Raw genomic sequence first — 13,377 nt, forward strand, 5'->3', positions numbered from 1 at the left:
GAAAATTTGTAAAATCTTGTTATTTTTCTGAAATGTTGCTGTGTAATTGCGCAGAAAATAATGATTTGTTGCTAATATGAAATAATGTTGTTGTTTTTTTGGTGTAAATTTTCTTGTTTATTGCTGAATTTTGTTGGATTTATAAATAAAAAACATTGACTTTTGGTTAAATAATGATTTGTTCCTGATATGAAATAATGTTGTTATTTTTTGTTGAAATTTTTTGGTTATTTTATAAATATAAACATTGAATTAAAAAAATTACACATAAGGGTAAAATAGTTATTTTTATCATTCAACACTGTAATTCAGATGTTCCATCCAAACAACATTTAAAAATTTAGATCTTAAAAATTCAGATTCTCTTAGAAATTCAGACCTCTTAAAAATTCAAATCTTAAAAATTCAGATCCTCTTAGAAATTCAGACCTCTTAAAAATTCAAATCTTAAAAATTCAGATCCTCTTAGAAATTCAGACCTCTTAAAAATTCAGATCTTAAAAATTCAGATCCTACCAAACAGCCCCTAACTCTAATAAATAATCAGGGTAATAACCACCACTAAAGGCCCGAATCATAATCCTTCTTATAAAGGGTAAAAGACTCTTTTACCCTTATTATCCTAGGCCCAAAAAGCCATGGCCCAAACCCAATCGACCTTAGGCCCAAGAAATAACCTAAAAGACTTTTTGGTGAGTATGCCCTTTATACCACTAGTTACGCCCCACGTACTAGTTTGCATTAAAAGATTTGGGAACCCAAATGCATACGCTCGACATACGCTTGCATATGCCCGACGTACGCTCCAGTTAGCCAAAATGCCATTAAGCACTTAATGCTTTAAATACAAATGTCCAAATTGGAGATCCATGTATCGAGGAATGTCCTAAACGATAAAGTTACTAACTTGATGCATTTGCATGGCTTAATGAGACTAAAACCCTAAATTTAGCATTCTACTTTCACCAAATGAGCATTAACCCATGCATGGTTGATCTACAATCATCATGATGCAAACTTTATGGACTAGGGACCACAATAACACCAATAGGAGCAACTTAAAACGTATGGAGTGATATTTACTCACTAGAACTCATTCGTGGAACCAAAATATGCCCAAAACTTCACTAGATCTAGATCTAAGCATAGAATAACCAAGCTCAAGACTTTCTACCTTTATGAAGATGAGAAATATGAGTAAACTCTGGATCTACAAGCTCCAAATTGATCAAGGCTCCTTCACCAAGCGTCTTCTTCTTTAAGGTTCACCAAACGCCCACCAAAACACACACACACAGATCAAATCTCTCTAAATGAGTTAGGTTTTGAAATGAGGCTCAAAGGGGCAATGGAGGCTGGTAATGAGAGAACCTTGGGTATAAGGTTGTTTAAATAAGGTCCAAACCCTAAAAATTAGGGTTTGTCCCCTGACTACGTACGCTCCACATACTTAGACGAACGCCATCACACAACCTCCATTTTCATTTAATGTCATTTGGGACCAATTTTGCAAACAATTTTCATATCAATGGTCAAATGTAAAATAGCTTGAATCGAGTGTTACAATATAACTTTTTGCACCATCGATATATATATATATATATATATATATATATATATATATATATATATATATATATATATATATATACTAGTTTATAACCCGTGATAACCACGGTTATAAAATTAATTAAACTTTCGTATTAAAAAATCAAAATTATTAATGAATTATTTTAAATAAATTATTACTTAAGAGATATTTTTTTATTTATATAAAATTATAATCGTTGATTTAAATAAATACGTGGATTTATATCATTTTATAATTTATATTAATTTTATTTTATTTTTTAATCTAATGTTATTAATTTAATATAATTAAAAGGAGAAATTTTAAATTTTGAAATTTAAAATGAAGAATCAATTATTAATTTAATAAATTTAATAAAATTAGAGTGAGAAATTTAAAATTTAAAATTTGAAATGAATAATTAATAGGTTGACAAGTGGCATAATAAATGATATATATCATTAATGAGGGGTTCTAATTGCATGACACTTGTCAATATGAGATTAAACCTATTCTTTTATTAGAATATATATATATATATATATATATATATATATATATATATATATATATATATATATATATATATATATATATATATATATATATATATATATATATATATATATATATATATATATATATATATATATATATATATATATATAACACGCCAAATTTAGTATTCATTTTCATCAAATGGTGTTAAACTTCATATGTTATCTTTAGTCCTAATTTTAGATCTGTACATTTATAATTTCTATTTTTATGTATACATATATTTTAAGTTAGTTATATATATTTAAATTAGTCATATACAACGGTATGGTAGTATAATTTATAAAGTTAGAGTAACAAATAGAATTTGTTTTTGACAATCTACAAGCTAAAAAAAAGACTAGCAATATATTTATTGTGTAACGAATTCTAGATGAATCATTATTTTTACAACTTAATCATTTTGATACACAAAATGATGTAAAATGGGTTAGATATGGTATCAGGAGTGTTTGGTTTTATGTTTTGAAACTCCATCTCCATTTATTAGCTTCTTTAAAAAGTTAATAAATTATAAAAAATACTTTGAATTTTAAAATGATTTTTCTAGTCTTTAGGTTTCATTTTAGTAAATTAGTGTATCATTATATGCATTTCACGTCCGAATGTTTCATTAAACCCTAATTTAACATAATGCAAACTGAAACACGAATGAAACATAGCTGTAATAAATTGTTTCATAAAAATCATTATATTTTTAGTTTTTCTTTTTTAATTTTGAAGTGGTATGATAAAATTTAGTTTTGGTTTGACTTTGGATTTTTTTTTTTTTTATTTTTTTTTTCAACATCAACTAAGTATTGAATACTTTAAAAAGCAAGGCCCATTTGTAGACGGTTGGACCAACTACCCGGACCGTACCGGTTTTTAAAATACCTAAAAACAGAGCTAAACCGGGTACGGGATTAACATTTAACACTGTAACAGCCAGCTAGTCAGCCACCCAGCCAACTACTTCACCTGTTCGATTTCGGTTCTTCGATACACTCTAGGAGGCCTCCATTGTTGATTGTTCTCTCTCCTCCAAAATCAACCATCGATTTCTCCAATCACAACTTCCCTCAGAAAACATCGCCCACGCTTTATAAACCTCATTCACCGCCCTCCTCTCTCAGTTGATTTGATTTCTTCACTTTCATTATCATATTTCCAAGCAACAACAATGGCGCAAGTAGTTGCTACCAAGTTGCTTCATAATTCATTTTTCAGCAATGGATCTCTTAACAATCAGAGTGAGAAGATCAAACCTGCTGGTTTCGCTTCCAGTGGCCGGATTATCCCCAGCCACCATCGTATTCTTACCGTCACCGCAAGGAGAACGGCGGACCTCCAGGTTGTTCCCGTCACACCTGAAGATATACCTAAGGTTTGTAATTTCTCCATTTCATTTGATTTTAGGCTTAAATGTTGTCGTTAAACGAAATCGTTGTTTGTATTTATGCACACATTTGTTGTTCCTAATTCAAAATTACAATGTGTTAATCAGATAGGAGAGCAGAGTTATCAAGTTTTAGGAAAGGGTGATAGTTCAGTTGCTATGTGGTCGAAGCCCATAATTAAGCGCAAGACGAAGATTGTTTGTACAATTGGTCCATCCACTGACACAAAGGAAATGATATGGAAGCTGGCTGAGGCTGGGATGAATGTTGCAAGACTAAACATGTCACATGGAGATCATTCTTCTCACCAGAAAGTCATTGATCTGGTTAAAGAATACAATGCTCAACATAAGGATAATGTCATTGCAATCATGCTCGACACCAAGGCATGTTTCCTCATATCACCAATTCCAATTTTTTGTCCCACCCAATCAACTCAACCTTTTTCCCTAATCAAGTGATGCCTTTTTGCAGGGACCTGAGGTCAGGAGTGGGGACTTGCCACAACCAGTTAACTTAGCAAGTGGCCAAGAATTCACTTTCACAATAAAAAGAGGTGTTGGTACAGCAGACTGTGTTAGTGTTAATTATGATGATTTTGTTAATGATGTAGAAGCTGGTGACATGCTTCTGGTTGATGGTAAGTTAACATGACAGCTTTATTTACAGGAATAATATAATTCTTGTTTCTTGATTATCAAAAGTTATAAGTTGTTGTTGTTCACCATTGAAAGGTGGTATGATGTCGTTGTTGGTGAAATCGAAGACAGAAGATTCAGTAAAATGTGAAGTTATAGATGGTGGAGAGCTCAAGTCTAGACGCCATTTAAATGTCAGAGGAAAAAGTGCAACTCTACCGTCTATCACTGGTTAGACCCTCATTCAATAATAGTACAGCCTTTATGATGCCAACTTTTTTTCTTTTTTCTTTTGAGAATGGTAATCGTTTATGCTATTTTGAAACAGAAAAGGATTGGGATGATATCAAATTTGGTGTGGACAATCAAGTTGATTTCTATGCTGTTTCCTTTGTTAAAGATGCAGAGGTTATCCATGAGTTGAAGAATTATCTAAAAAGTAAGTAAATTACCAATATGTTTGCATTTCAAGTTGCATTACTCTTATAAATATTGTTTTTGGTACCTTGTTTATTGTCCTTGCAGGCTGTGGTGCAGATATTCAAGTTATCCCAAAAATTGAAAGCGCAGACTCCATTCCAAATTTGCATTCAATTATCACTGCATCTGATGGGGTAAATTTTTAAATTTACTTTTTTTTTTTATCCTTCATACGAAGTTTGGAAGTTATCTTTGGTTTTGATTTAATTTAGGCCATGGTTGCAAGAGGGGATCTTGGTGCAGAGCTGCCAATTGAAGAGGTTCCATTGTTGCAGGTAAAGAAGAAAGGGTGGTTTTAGGATAGATAGTAAAAAACAAACAGTGGATTAATTAATTAATTAAGTTGTGTGGTAATGAAATTGTAGGAAGAGATAATCAGGACATGTCGTAGCATGGGAAAAGCTGTAATAGTAGCAACAAATATGCTTGAAAGCATGATTGTTCATCCCACACCAACAAGAGCTGAGGTGTCAGACATTGCTATTGCTGTTAGAGAGGGTGCTGATGCAGTCATGCTTTCTGGAGAAACTGCCCATGGAAAGTAAGCCATCTTTCTTTTTTGAATTAATCTGCTAAAACCTGCCTTATAATGTATTTATTTATTTATTTTGTCAAATTGCAGGTTTCCTCTAAAAGCAGTTAATGTGATGCACACAGTGTCGTTAAGAACCGAATCAAGCTTAATGAGTGGGGGCACGCTTTCTAGTCTTAATCAAGCATTCAAGGTGGATTAACTAACTGCTTTTTTTTTTTTTTTTTATATACATATACTTTCTGATTTTTTAAATTAAATGTTTAAAATTGTTTTTTTTAAAAAAAAAAAAAAAGAACCATATTAGCGAAATGTTTGCATACCATGCTACATCAATGTCAAACACTCTTGGAACTTCAATTGTTGTATTCACTAGAACAAGTTCCATGGCTGTCCTACTCAGCCATTATCGACCCAATGGCACTATATTTGCCTTCACAGACAAGTAAGTCTTTTTGTTTTTTTTTTTTAATAAAAAATTATGAGTTTACATATATATATATATATTATAGATTTTGTTACTGAATATGGATAATGTGTGTCTAAAAACAGTAAAAGGGTACAGCAGAAATTGGCTTTGTATCAAGGAGTTTGCCCCATTTACATGGAGTTCTCAGATGATTCTGAGACAACATTTGCAGATGCTCTTTCTCTCTTGAAGGTGAGATTCTCATAAGAAGAAGTATTTCTTGTTTTTAGTTGATCATATTATGAAAATGAAAATGAAAAGTAAGGTATTATTGTTGAAATGTGTATGTGTACAGAATCAAGGGATGATGAAGGAAGGTGAGCATGTAGCTCTTCTTCAGAGCGGGAGAAACCCCATTTGGCGGTTTCAATCCAACCACAATATTCAGGTCAGAAAGGTGGTGTAGATCATCAGCAGTAAATTAAAGAGACCAATTTGAATTATTATTCTTATTTTTGTTTGTCATCCAATTAGCGTAAGGTTTTAATTCTACTACCTAATGTTTTTGTGCTTCTTTATCAACTTAAGTTGCAATTTAATTTACTAGTTTCTTTAATATGTGTAGCGAATTCTGATTGTTGGCAAAATAATAATAATAATATTTGAGTTTAATTGTAGAAGCATTGAAATGATTGTGTTATTGACAAAAGAAAAGAACCCTCTGTTTACTTTATACAATGACTCCTTTTGGATACAATGGTCATTCAATCATCGAATGCAAAATTAAGGCGGCATGTCATGTGGCCTAGCTTTATCAGGGAGTTGCTGAAAAGGCGAATCTCAGCCAATATATATATATATATATATATATATATATATATATATATATATATATATATATATATATATATATATATATATATATATATATATATATATATGCTAACAAACTTTCTTTAAACAAACAGTACCTAATGGCTAATATGTGGTGAGATTGAAGCTTAAGAAACACAAATTCAACACCCTCTTTTTTTTTTTTTGGGGGGGGGTTAACTCTTGCAACATACATATCGTCTCTCGACATATAAGAAAAGTTGCCATAAGCGTCTTCATCTATAAAGAACTTCTCGAGAAGTGAGAAGAGAAGAAGGTAAACTTTCAAGCCGTAGCTTGCTGGTTTTTGCATCATCCAATCAAAAAAGAAACTCGACTAAGCAACAAATTCTTATCCCAGACCTGTCGTGAGGATAGGCCTGATGCGCTGTATCAGAATAGGAGGTAGCAAAACAGCCAATTCACAAGGTGAATCAAACCCAACGACGCTGATGAAGAAGGAACAAAGGCAGTGGATGCCACTCAAGTCAATACAACACAGGAAGAATTCTTGACTTTATCCCTTTCTCATTCTTCAATTGAAAAATAGGGAGACTTTGGTGATTCATATCATAACAGCTAAAATATTTATGTCTGAGTCCGACCATATAAAAGATGAATAATGAAACATGAGGAAGAGTACTATATATACCATGTAGTGACATAGCAATTCTCCTAATTGACTACCTTCAAGATATATGTATGCAAAACAGGAAAGGAAGACCGTACAAACCAAAACGCATATTGTCTTTGTTTTGATGCTCTTATTTAGCTAATACTAACAATTTATTTTACACATTTAACTATTAAACTTGTTTTACATGTTAAAAAAATAATATTACCTTTTTTTTAAATAGATGAAACAAGAACGATCAAATGTGTATATAAAAATATTATTGGTTAAATGTAAACACAAAATAAATGTCACTTATTTAAGTCATTAACCCATAAAATATAATCAAGAGGGATTAAATTTTAGGTAAACATGGTGAAATTACAGTTTTTCTTACGTAGACCATGCTTATTCAAAACTAGAAGAAACACATACCTATTACTATATATATATCAAACACTGTTTTTGATAGCTGCACTGTATCCACTTTGTTGATCAAAGAACCTGTCCCACAGCATAACCCCACCATACTTGGGAGAGTTCTTGATCGATGGAAGAACACTAGACGTAAGAACATCTGGCGGAATGTATCCGCTTCCGGCAGCTCCGGTGGCTGCGGGCAGACCCAAGAAAATCTGATTGGAGTTGACTTGAGTCCACTGGTTCCATCGAGCTAATAAAGCATCAGCGTTCGCCCCATACTCGCACTGCGGATTGTTATAGAACTGCACCCAGACGTAGTCGAATAAGCCAGTCTGGATTGAGGAATCATGACGAGCGTCAGGTATAGGGCACTGCGGTGCTGCAGATAAGTAGACCTTTTTCTGAGCGCTGTACAAGGCCAGTGCCTTAGCTAGGTCAGGCCAGAACTCACCTGATCCGGACTCAATAACAAAGTCGATTCCGTCTAAAACAGCATCACCTAATGGCCGGGAATTCGACTGGCCACCCAGAAAGTTATTCCATAAGTAATCGGAAACTTGTTGTGCATCTTCAGATGACGAGAGCGAGTAGCTCCCGACAGCTCCTCCTATAGAAAGAAACATCTTGATACCTTGGTTCTGGCATGATTGTATGTCGGAGGATAAACCGGAGCAAGTGGAAGCAGGATCACAATGACCGGCCAAGTTCAGAACTGGTGTTTGGCCGCTGCCGAAGGTGGTCAGGAAAGCTATCATTATGAACTTGTAATTTCCGGTGGCGCAGGCGGCGGCTAGGGTCCCTTCATCAGTGTGTTGACCCCAGTAAGCGGCTATGCTGCCTACTTCTATGGGTTTCAAGAAAGAGAAAGTAATGCTGGAGATGACTAGGTGCAATGCCGACGACTGTGAATAACCAGATGATGCCATATATATGTGTTTTGAGTGTAGTTGCTAAAGATCGGAGGTTTATACCGCGTGGGAAGCAAGTAAAGTGGCGTGTTCCTCCAGAAAATGGTCTTCAAAATCCTGGTCTTGTGTGGAAAATGTGTCGCTTCAGCTCTTCCTAAAAATATGAGGTTGTCATTTCTTTACAAAGTTCAACATGAAGAGATATAATCCTTAGACCAGTGGTATATATAAAAATGGGATAACTAAAAAAAACCCTCATTTTGACCAAATTCGTACATAATAATTTTTACTTTTGTACTATAAAACTCTGTTAAACATAAAATGTTATCTGGCGATAAAAACTTTGATTTGTATAGTCTTCCTTTCCTGTTTTGCATATATCTTGCAACTCTATCCCTAGCAACACAACAAGAAATATAACGTTTAGAGACGAAATCATTAGCAATGACAGGTAACTTTAGGGACGACAATAGACAATATGCGTTTTGGTCGTTGCTAAAGGGTCAGGTCGCCGCTAATACCGACGTCGGTAAAGGGTGGTACCGACGATCCGTGTGAATGTCTCCAGATGAATTCATGGCCCTATGATTGCATCCTGATCCAACTGTTCATAGTACTAGCGATATCGCCATTAGCGATGATTATGTCAGTCGCTAAAATTAACGAAAAGATAAACGCGTGTTTTTCCCTCAAACTCGTCAACGCTAAAGGCATTGTCGCTGAAGATTCTCCCTTTTGCTCCCCACGTGGTCGCAGAAATGGTACCTCCACTCCATTTTTCTCTCTCATTTTTTCGGTGATTGCAACGATTTTCTAACAAGCTTTGGCGATTGCATCTTTTCCATCGATTATTAACCACCCGTGCACCCCACTACTTCCGTCAAAGTGATTTTCAGCTCTTCCCCGGTGTACAAGCTGCTCCACCGGCGACAATCCGATTCTTAGACGAACTTCTCCACCGACGAAGGTATGTTTTCCTTTTTCATTTCCACCGTCTTTTCTCTTTCTCTTTTTGTTTCTCTTCTTTCTTTTCTAATTTTGTTGATTTCCGTGGTTTTAAGGACATTCCTCCATTACAACCACCGTAACACCACCACTGTGTCGTCTGTCTCCGACGAACTTCTCCACCAGCGAAGGTATCTTTTCCTTTCTCATTTCCACCGGATTTTCTCTTTCTCTTCTTTCCTTTTCTAATTTTGCTGATTTTGGTGGTTTTAAAGAGATTCCTCCATTTTCCAACTATTGTACAACCATCGCAGCACCGCCACTGTGCTATCTGTCTTCGACGACGATCACCACCTCAGCTCCACCACTATCAGTTCTACAACCACAGGTGCATTAATTTATTATGTGTATGTATATGTATGGATTTGATATACGTGTGTGTATGAATTTGATATGTGTGTGTTAGTGTTAATTATGATGATTTTCTTGATTATTAAAAAGTTATAAGTTGTTCATCATTTAAAGGTGGTATGATGTCGTTGTTGGTGAAATTGAAGACAGAAGATTCAGTAAAACGTGGAGTTATAGATGGTGTAGATATCAAGTCTAGACGCCATTTAAATGTCAGAGGAAAAAGTGCAACTCTACCATCTATCATTGGTTAGACTCAATAATAGTACAACCTTCAAGATGACAATTTTTTTCTTTTAAGAATGTAATCGTTTATGCTTTTTTAAAACAGAAAAGGATTGGGATGATATCAAATTTGGTGTGAGCAATCAAGTTGATTTCTATGCAGTTTCCTTTGTTAAAGATGCAGAGGTTATCCATGAGTTGAAGAATTATCTAAAAAGTAAGTAAATCACCAAGATGTTTGCATTTCAAGTTGCATTACTCTTATAAATTCTATTTGCTACCTTGTTTATTGTCTTGGCAAGTTGTGGTGAATATATTCAAGTGCGCAGACTCCATTCCAAATTTGCATTCAATTATCACCGCATCTGATGGGGGTAAACTTAAATTTACTGAGAAAAGAACCCACTGTTTACTTTATTTTGGTGAATAACATTAAAATGACTCCGCTAGATACTAAAGGCTTTTCACAAGCCTATTGAGTGATTAGAGCACCTGAGATAGAAGATTTTAAGTAAGAAGAAAAAAACAGAGTATGAGGAAGCTTTTCGTTTTCTTGATTAGAGCACCATACCGGCTTAAACTCAGGAAACATGGCCACCATGGCCTTTGATTTGGTCTTACGTAAATAAAGTAAGAGAAAAAGAAAAAAAACACTCACGAAAACAAATAAGTAATAATACTCCTGAAAATTTTGGATTATTACCAACAGATATAATGGTATCGAATGAGAAAGGGGGCCTTTGGCCTAGCTTTATGAGAAGAATGAACATGTAATATGATTTTAACCAAAAAGCATCTTCATTGGCAGCCAACGAAACCAACAACCCTACATATCATGCCATATCTTAAACTCGAGGAGTGGAAAGACATCATGTTCGGCACCGTTCTGGCATGCTCAGAAAACACCACCCCGCCATGGTGGCACGAGGGAGGGAGGGAGAGAGAGAGAGAGAAAGAGGGTCTACTTTTCTATTTTTCTTTTATTGTTTTTTTCCTATATCAAACTATTATAAATACTAACCTATACTACCAAATTACACCACAACAAATCTTTCTTTTATAATTAAAAAAAATGTGTCCATCGTCTTCTTCTTCATCGAGTACGACGAGTATGAAGTTATTATGTTTTTAATAGGGGTGACAATTGGTTCAGCTTTTCGGTTTCTTGGAATCGGTTTCTTCGGTTTAAAATTTTTGTTGGTCCAATTTGAAACCAAACCAAATCGAATTCAAATTCTCTAGACCAAACTGAAAACTGAATTCTAATTCAGTTTGAAAACCGAGGAAACCAAATATAAACTTAAAAAAATCTCAAACATAAATTAAAGGGTAAATTACACCAGTCGTCCCTCGTGGAGGTGCCAAAAAGCGTGTTTAGTCCCTATTTTAAATAATTAACTCGGACCGTCCCTCGTTTGTTTAAAACTTGCACGTTTAGTCCCTATTACCATAAAATGACTATTTTACCCTTAATAATTTCTTTTTTTATTTTGTTTTATTTATTTATTAGTTTTAAATAGAAAAAAAAATAAGAAAACAAATATCCCCGCCCCTCTCCTTTTCATTTCCTGCAACAAGATTCTTCGGACCCACCACCACCTATCACCACCAGCTCTTCCGGCACCACCACCTATCATCGCTAGCTATTCCCCTGTTTAGCGCCTTATCCATAACCCTAATCTCACAAAAACGACCATCGATTTCACAGAAAACCACCATTATCACTAATCACAGCCACCAATCTCCACAAAAACTACCAGCGGGACCATCACCTACCTTACTTTATCTGCTGATCTTTACATGATCAAACTTGTAACTCAAAAGAAAAAAGAATGGTGAATAAGAATCTCTGATTGAGAGATACATGGGCGAAAGGTGGGTGATAGAAAAACATACATCTGCGATTGATCCACCCGTCACCTTCACGCTAGATTCAATTGCAACTGTGGAGCTTGATGATCTCCATATCTCTGCCAATTTGCAATGATGCAGGAAAGATCGAAACCCTAGCCGCCGTCGGTGGCAGTTGTGGAGCTCGACGCATATGTCGAAACCCTAGCCGCCATTGATTGGATATGTCAAAACCCTAGTCGTGGAGAGTTGTGTTGATTTGGAGACGAAGACTGCGACACTGTTATCAGGTGGTGATCATCAATCGAAGAATCGAAAACGATGGGGGATGAGTACTAGATCATCAGTGATTGGAAATAAACAAAGGAACTTCGTCTATCGTCACCAGTTCAAACGTCGATGGTGATGAAACGATATTACACAGACGATGGGAGGTTGTTCATCACGGAAGAGAAGGTCGAGATTCCAGAATGAAATACCCATCACTGTCCTTCGTGTGAAAATGGAGAAGAGAGTGAAACTATGGAGGAGGATGAGTGTAGGAGAGAGAGAGAGAGAGAGAGATCAGTGGTTGTGGTATTTTCTGGCGTATGAGAGAGATAGATATTTGGGAGACTTGTTTTTATTTTATTTTTTATTAATAAATAATAGTAGATTAATTAAAAATAAATATCCAAGGGCATAATGGTCATTTCAAATATGGTGTGGACTACATTTGCAACAAAAACACATATCAGGGACGAAGCGTGCAAGTTTTAAACAAATTAGGGACGGTCCGAGTTAATTTTTTAAAATAGGGACTAAAGACGCTTTTTGGCACCTGCACCAGGGACGACTTGTGTAATTTACCCTAAATTAAAATATTTTTAACATAGAAACTTAAAGTTGCAAACAGAAATATGTAAAGTTTCATACAAAATGATACAAAGAGTAAATGAGTTAAAATAATTTTTACTTTATAATTAATACTGTTATTTAATATAAAATATAAAATATATTTTTTAATTAATTAATTTATGAAATTCGGTTTTTTCTGTTCGGTTTGGTTTAAACTTCATGAGACCAAAACCGGAATCAAAAACCAAATTCTTAATTCGGTTTGGTCTTGAACTAAACAGAAAAACGAATTTGAATATTGTTCGGTCTAAAATCGATTTCGGTTCGATTATATTTTCGGGTTTTTGGTTTCGAACCAAATAATTCCCACCCATAGTTTTTAATAGTTAGGGATCTTTTTGTTTTTAAGTTTTAATTGTGGTGTTATGTATTTCCCGTTTTCATGTAATGAAATATTTAGTTTAAAAAAATGTTTAAAAAATAATTGTTTAAAGAAAATATTTTTATTTTCATGCCATGTTAACCCATTCCCATCTAAATGACATGTGAAAAAATTGATATGAGACTATGAGAGTGCCAAAAAACTGAGGTGGCATGTTGAGCTTGTAATGCAGTAAAATTGACGACAATTAAGTGGCTTTCAAAAAGTTGAGGTTGCATGATGATAAGCATGACACCACTAACTCCATATGACTTTAGAAAAAACAAAAACCAACTACCTTGCT

The 13,377-nt window shown here is 34.5% G+C and overlaps 3 protein-coding genes across 4 annotated transcripts; 2 read left to right on the forward strand and 1 right to left on the reverse strand.

Moving 5' to 3' along the window:
- Window positions 1-2,915: 2,915 nt before the first annotated feature.
- LOC111888851 (plastidial pyruvate kinase 2) lies at window positions 2,916-6,238 on the forward strand. The gene is made up of 12 exons (XM_023884972.3): window positions 2,916-3,494; window positions 3,615-3,893; window positions 3,982-4,147; window positions 4,242-4,376; window positions 4,474-4,584; window positions 4,671-4,759; window positions 4,838-4,900; window positions 4,991-5,166; window positions 5,248-5,350; window positions 5,454-5,602; window positions 5,710-5,818; window positions 5,922-6,238. Exons 1-12 carry the CDS (start codon window positions 3,291-3,293, stop codon window positions 6,030-6,032), a joined length of 1,695 nt encoding a protein of 564 aa, XP_023740740.1. The 5' UTR covers window positions 2,916-3,290; the 3' UTR covers window positions 6,033-6,238.
- Window positions 6,239-6,827: 589 nt separating this feature from the next.
- LOC111888833 (acidic endochitinase SE2) lies at window positions 6,828-8,401 on the reverse strand. Its single transcript, XM_023884956.3, has 2 exons — window positions 7,488-8,401; window positions 6,828-6,972 (listed from the first exon to the last, which is right to left on the reverse strand). Exon 1 carries the CDS (start codon window positions 8,399-8,401, stop codon window positions 7,505-7,507), a length of 897 nt encoding a protein of 298 aa, XP_023740724.1. The 3' UTR covers window positions 6,828-6,972; window positions 7,488-7,504.
- A 530-nt stretch (window positions 8,402-8,931) lies between these two features.
- Window positions 8,932-12,202, forward strand: LOC111888835 (uncharacterized). 2 transcript variants are annotated; one of them, XM_023884957.3, is made up of 7 exons: window positions 8,932-9,144; window positions 9,280-9,350; window positions 9,445-9,519; window positions 9,604-9,716; window positions 9,854-9,988; window positions 10,071-10,181; window positions 10,773-12,202. In XM_023884957.3, exons 1-7 carry the CDS (start codon window positions 9,142-9,144, stop codon window positions 10,811-10,813), a joined length of 549 nt encoding a protein of 182 aa, XP_023740725.1. In that variant the 5' UTR covers window positions 8,932-9,141; the 3' UTR covers window positions 10,814-12,202. The 2 variants fall into 2 exon arrangements, with proteins under 2 accessions (XP_023740725.1, XP_042755566.1); XM_042899632.2 differs by lacking the exon at window positions 10,773-12,202 and adding an exon at window positions 10,267-10,762.
- The last annotated feature ends 1,175 nt before the right edge of the window (window positions 12,203-13,377 follow it).

Source organism: Lactuca sativa, chromosome 2 (genome assembly GCF_002870075.4).
Source record: "Lactuca sativa cultivar Salinas chromosome 2, Lsat_Salinas_v11, whole genome shotgun sequence".
Classification (NCBI taxonomy): Eukaryota; Viridiplantae; Streptophyta; class Magnoliopsida; order Asterales; family Asteraceae; genus Lactuca; species Lactuca sativa.

What these genes read in the sequence shown, in the direction of transcription:
- LOC111888851 (XM_023884972.3), top strand. Translation starts at nt 3,291, where the DNA reads ATGGCGCAAGTAGTTGCTACCAAGTTGCTTCATAATTCATTTTTCAGC. An exon ending in TTATCACTGCATCTGATGGG is followed by an intron (nt 4,760 to 4,837) that starts GTAAATTTTTAA and finishes GATTTAATTTAG; the next exon opens with GCCATGGTTGCAAGAGGGGA. An exon ending in AAGAGGTTCCATTGTTGCAG is followed by an intron (nt 4,901 to 4,990) that starts GTAAAGAAGAAA and finishes ATGAAATTGTAG; the next exon opens with GAAGAGATAATCAGGACATG.
- LOC111888835 (XM_042899632.2), top strand. An exon ending in GAACTTCTCCACCGACGAAG is followed by an intron (nt 9,351 to 9,444) that starts GTATGTTTTCCT and finishes CGTGGTTTTAAG; the next exon opens with GACATTCCTCCATTACAACC. An exon ending in AACTCTACCATCTATCATTG is followed by an intron (nt 9,989 to 10,070) that starts GTTAGACTCAAT and finishes TTTTTAAAACAG; the next exon opens with AAAAGGATTGGGATGATATC.
- LOC111888833 (XM_023884956.3), bottom strand. Translation starts at nt 8,401, where the DNA reads ATGGCATCATCTGGTTATTCACAGTCGTCGGCATTGCACCTAGTCATC.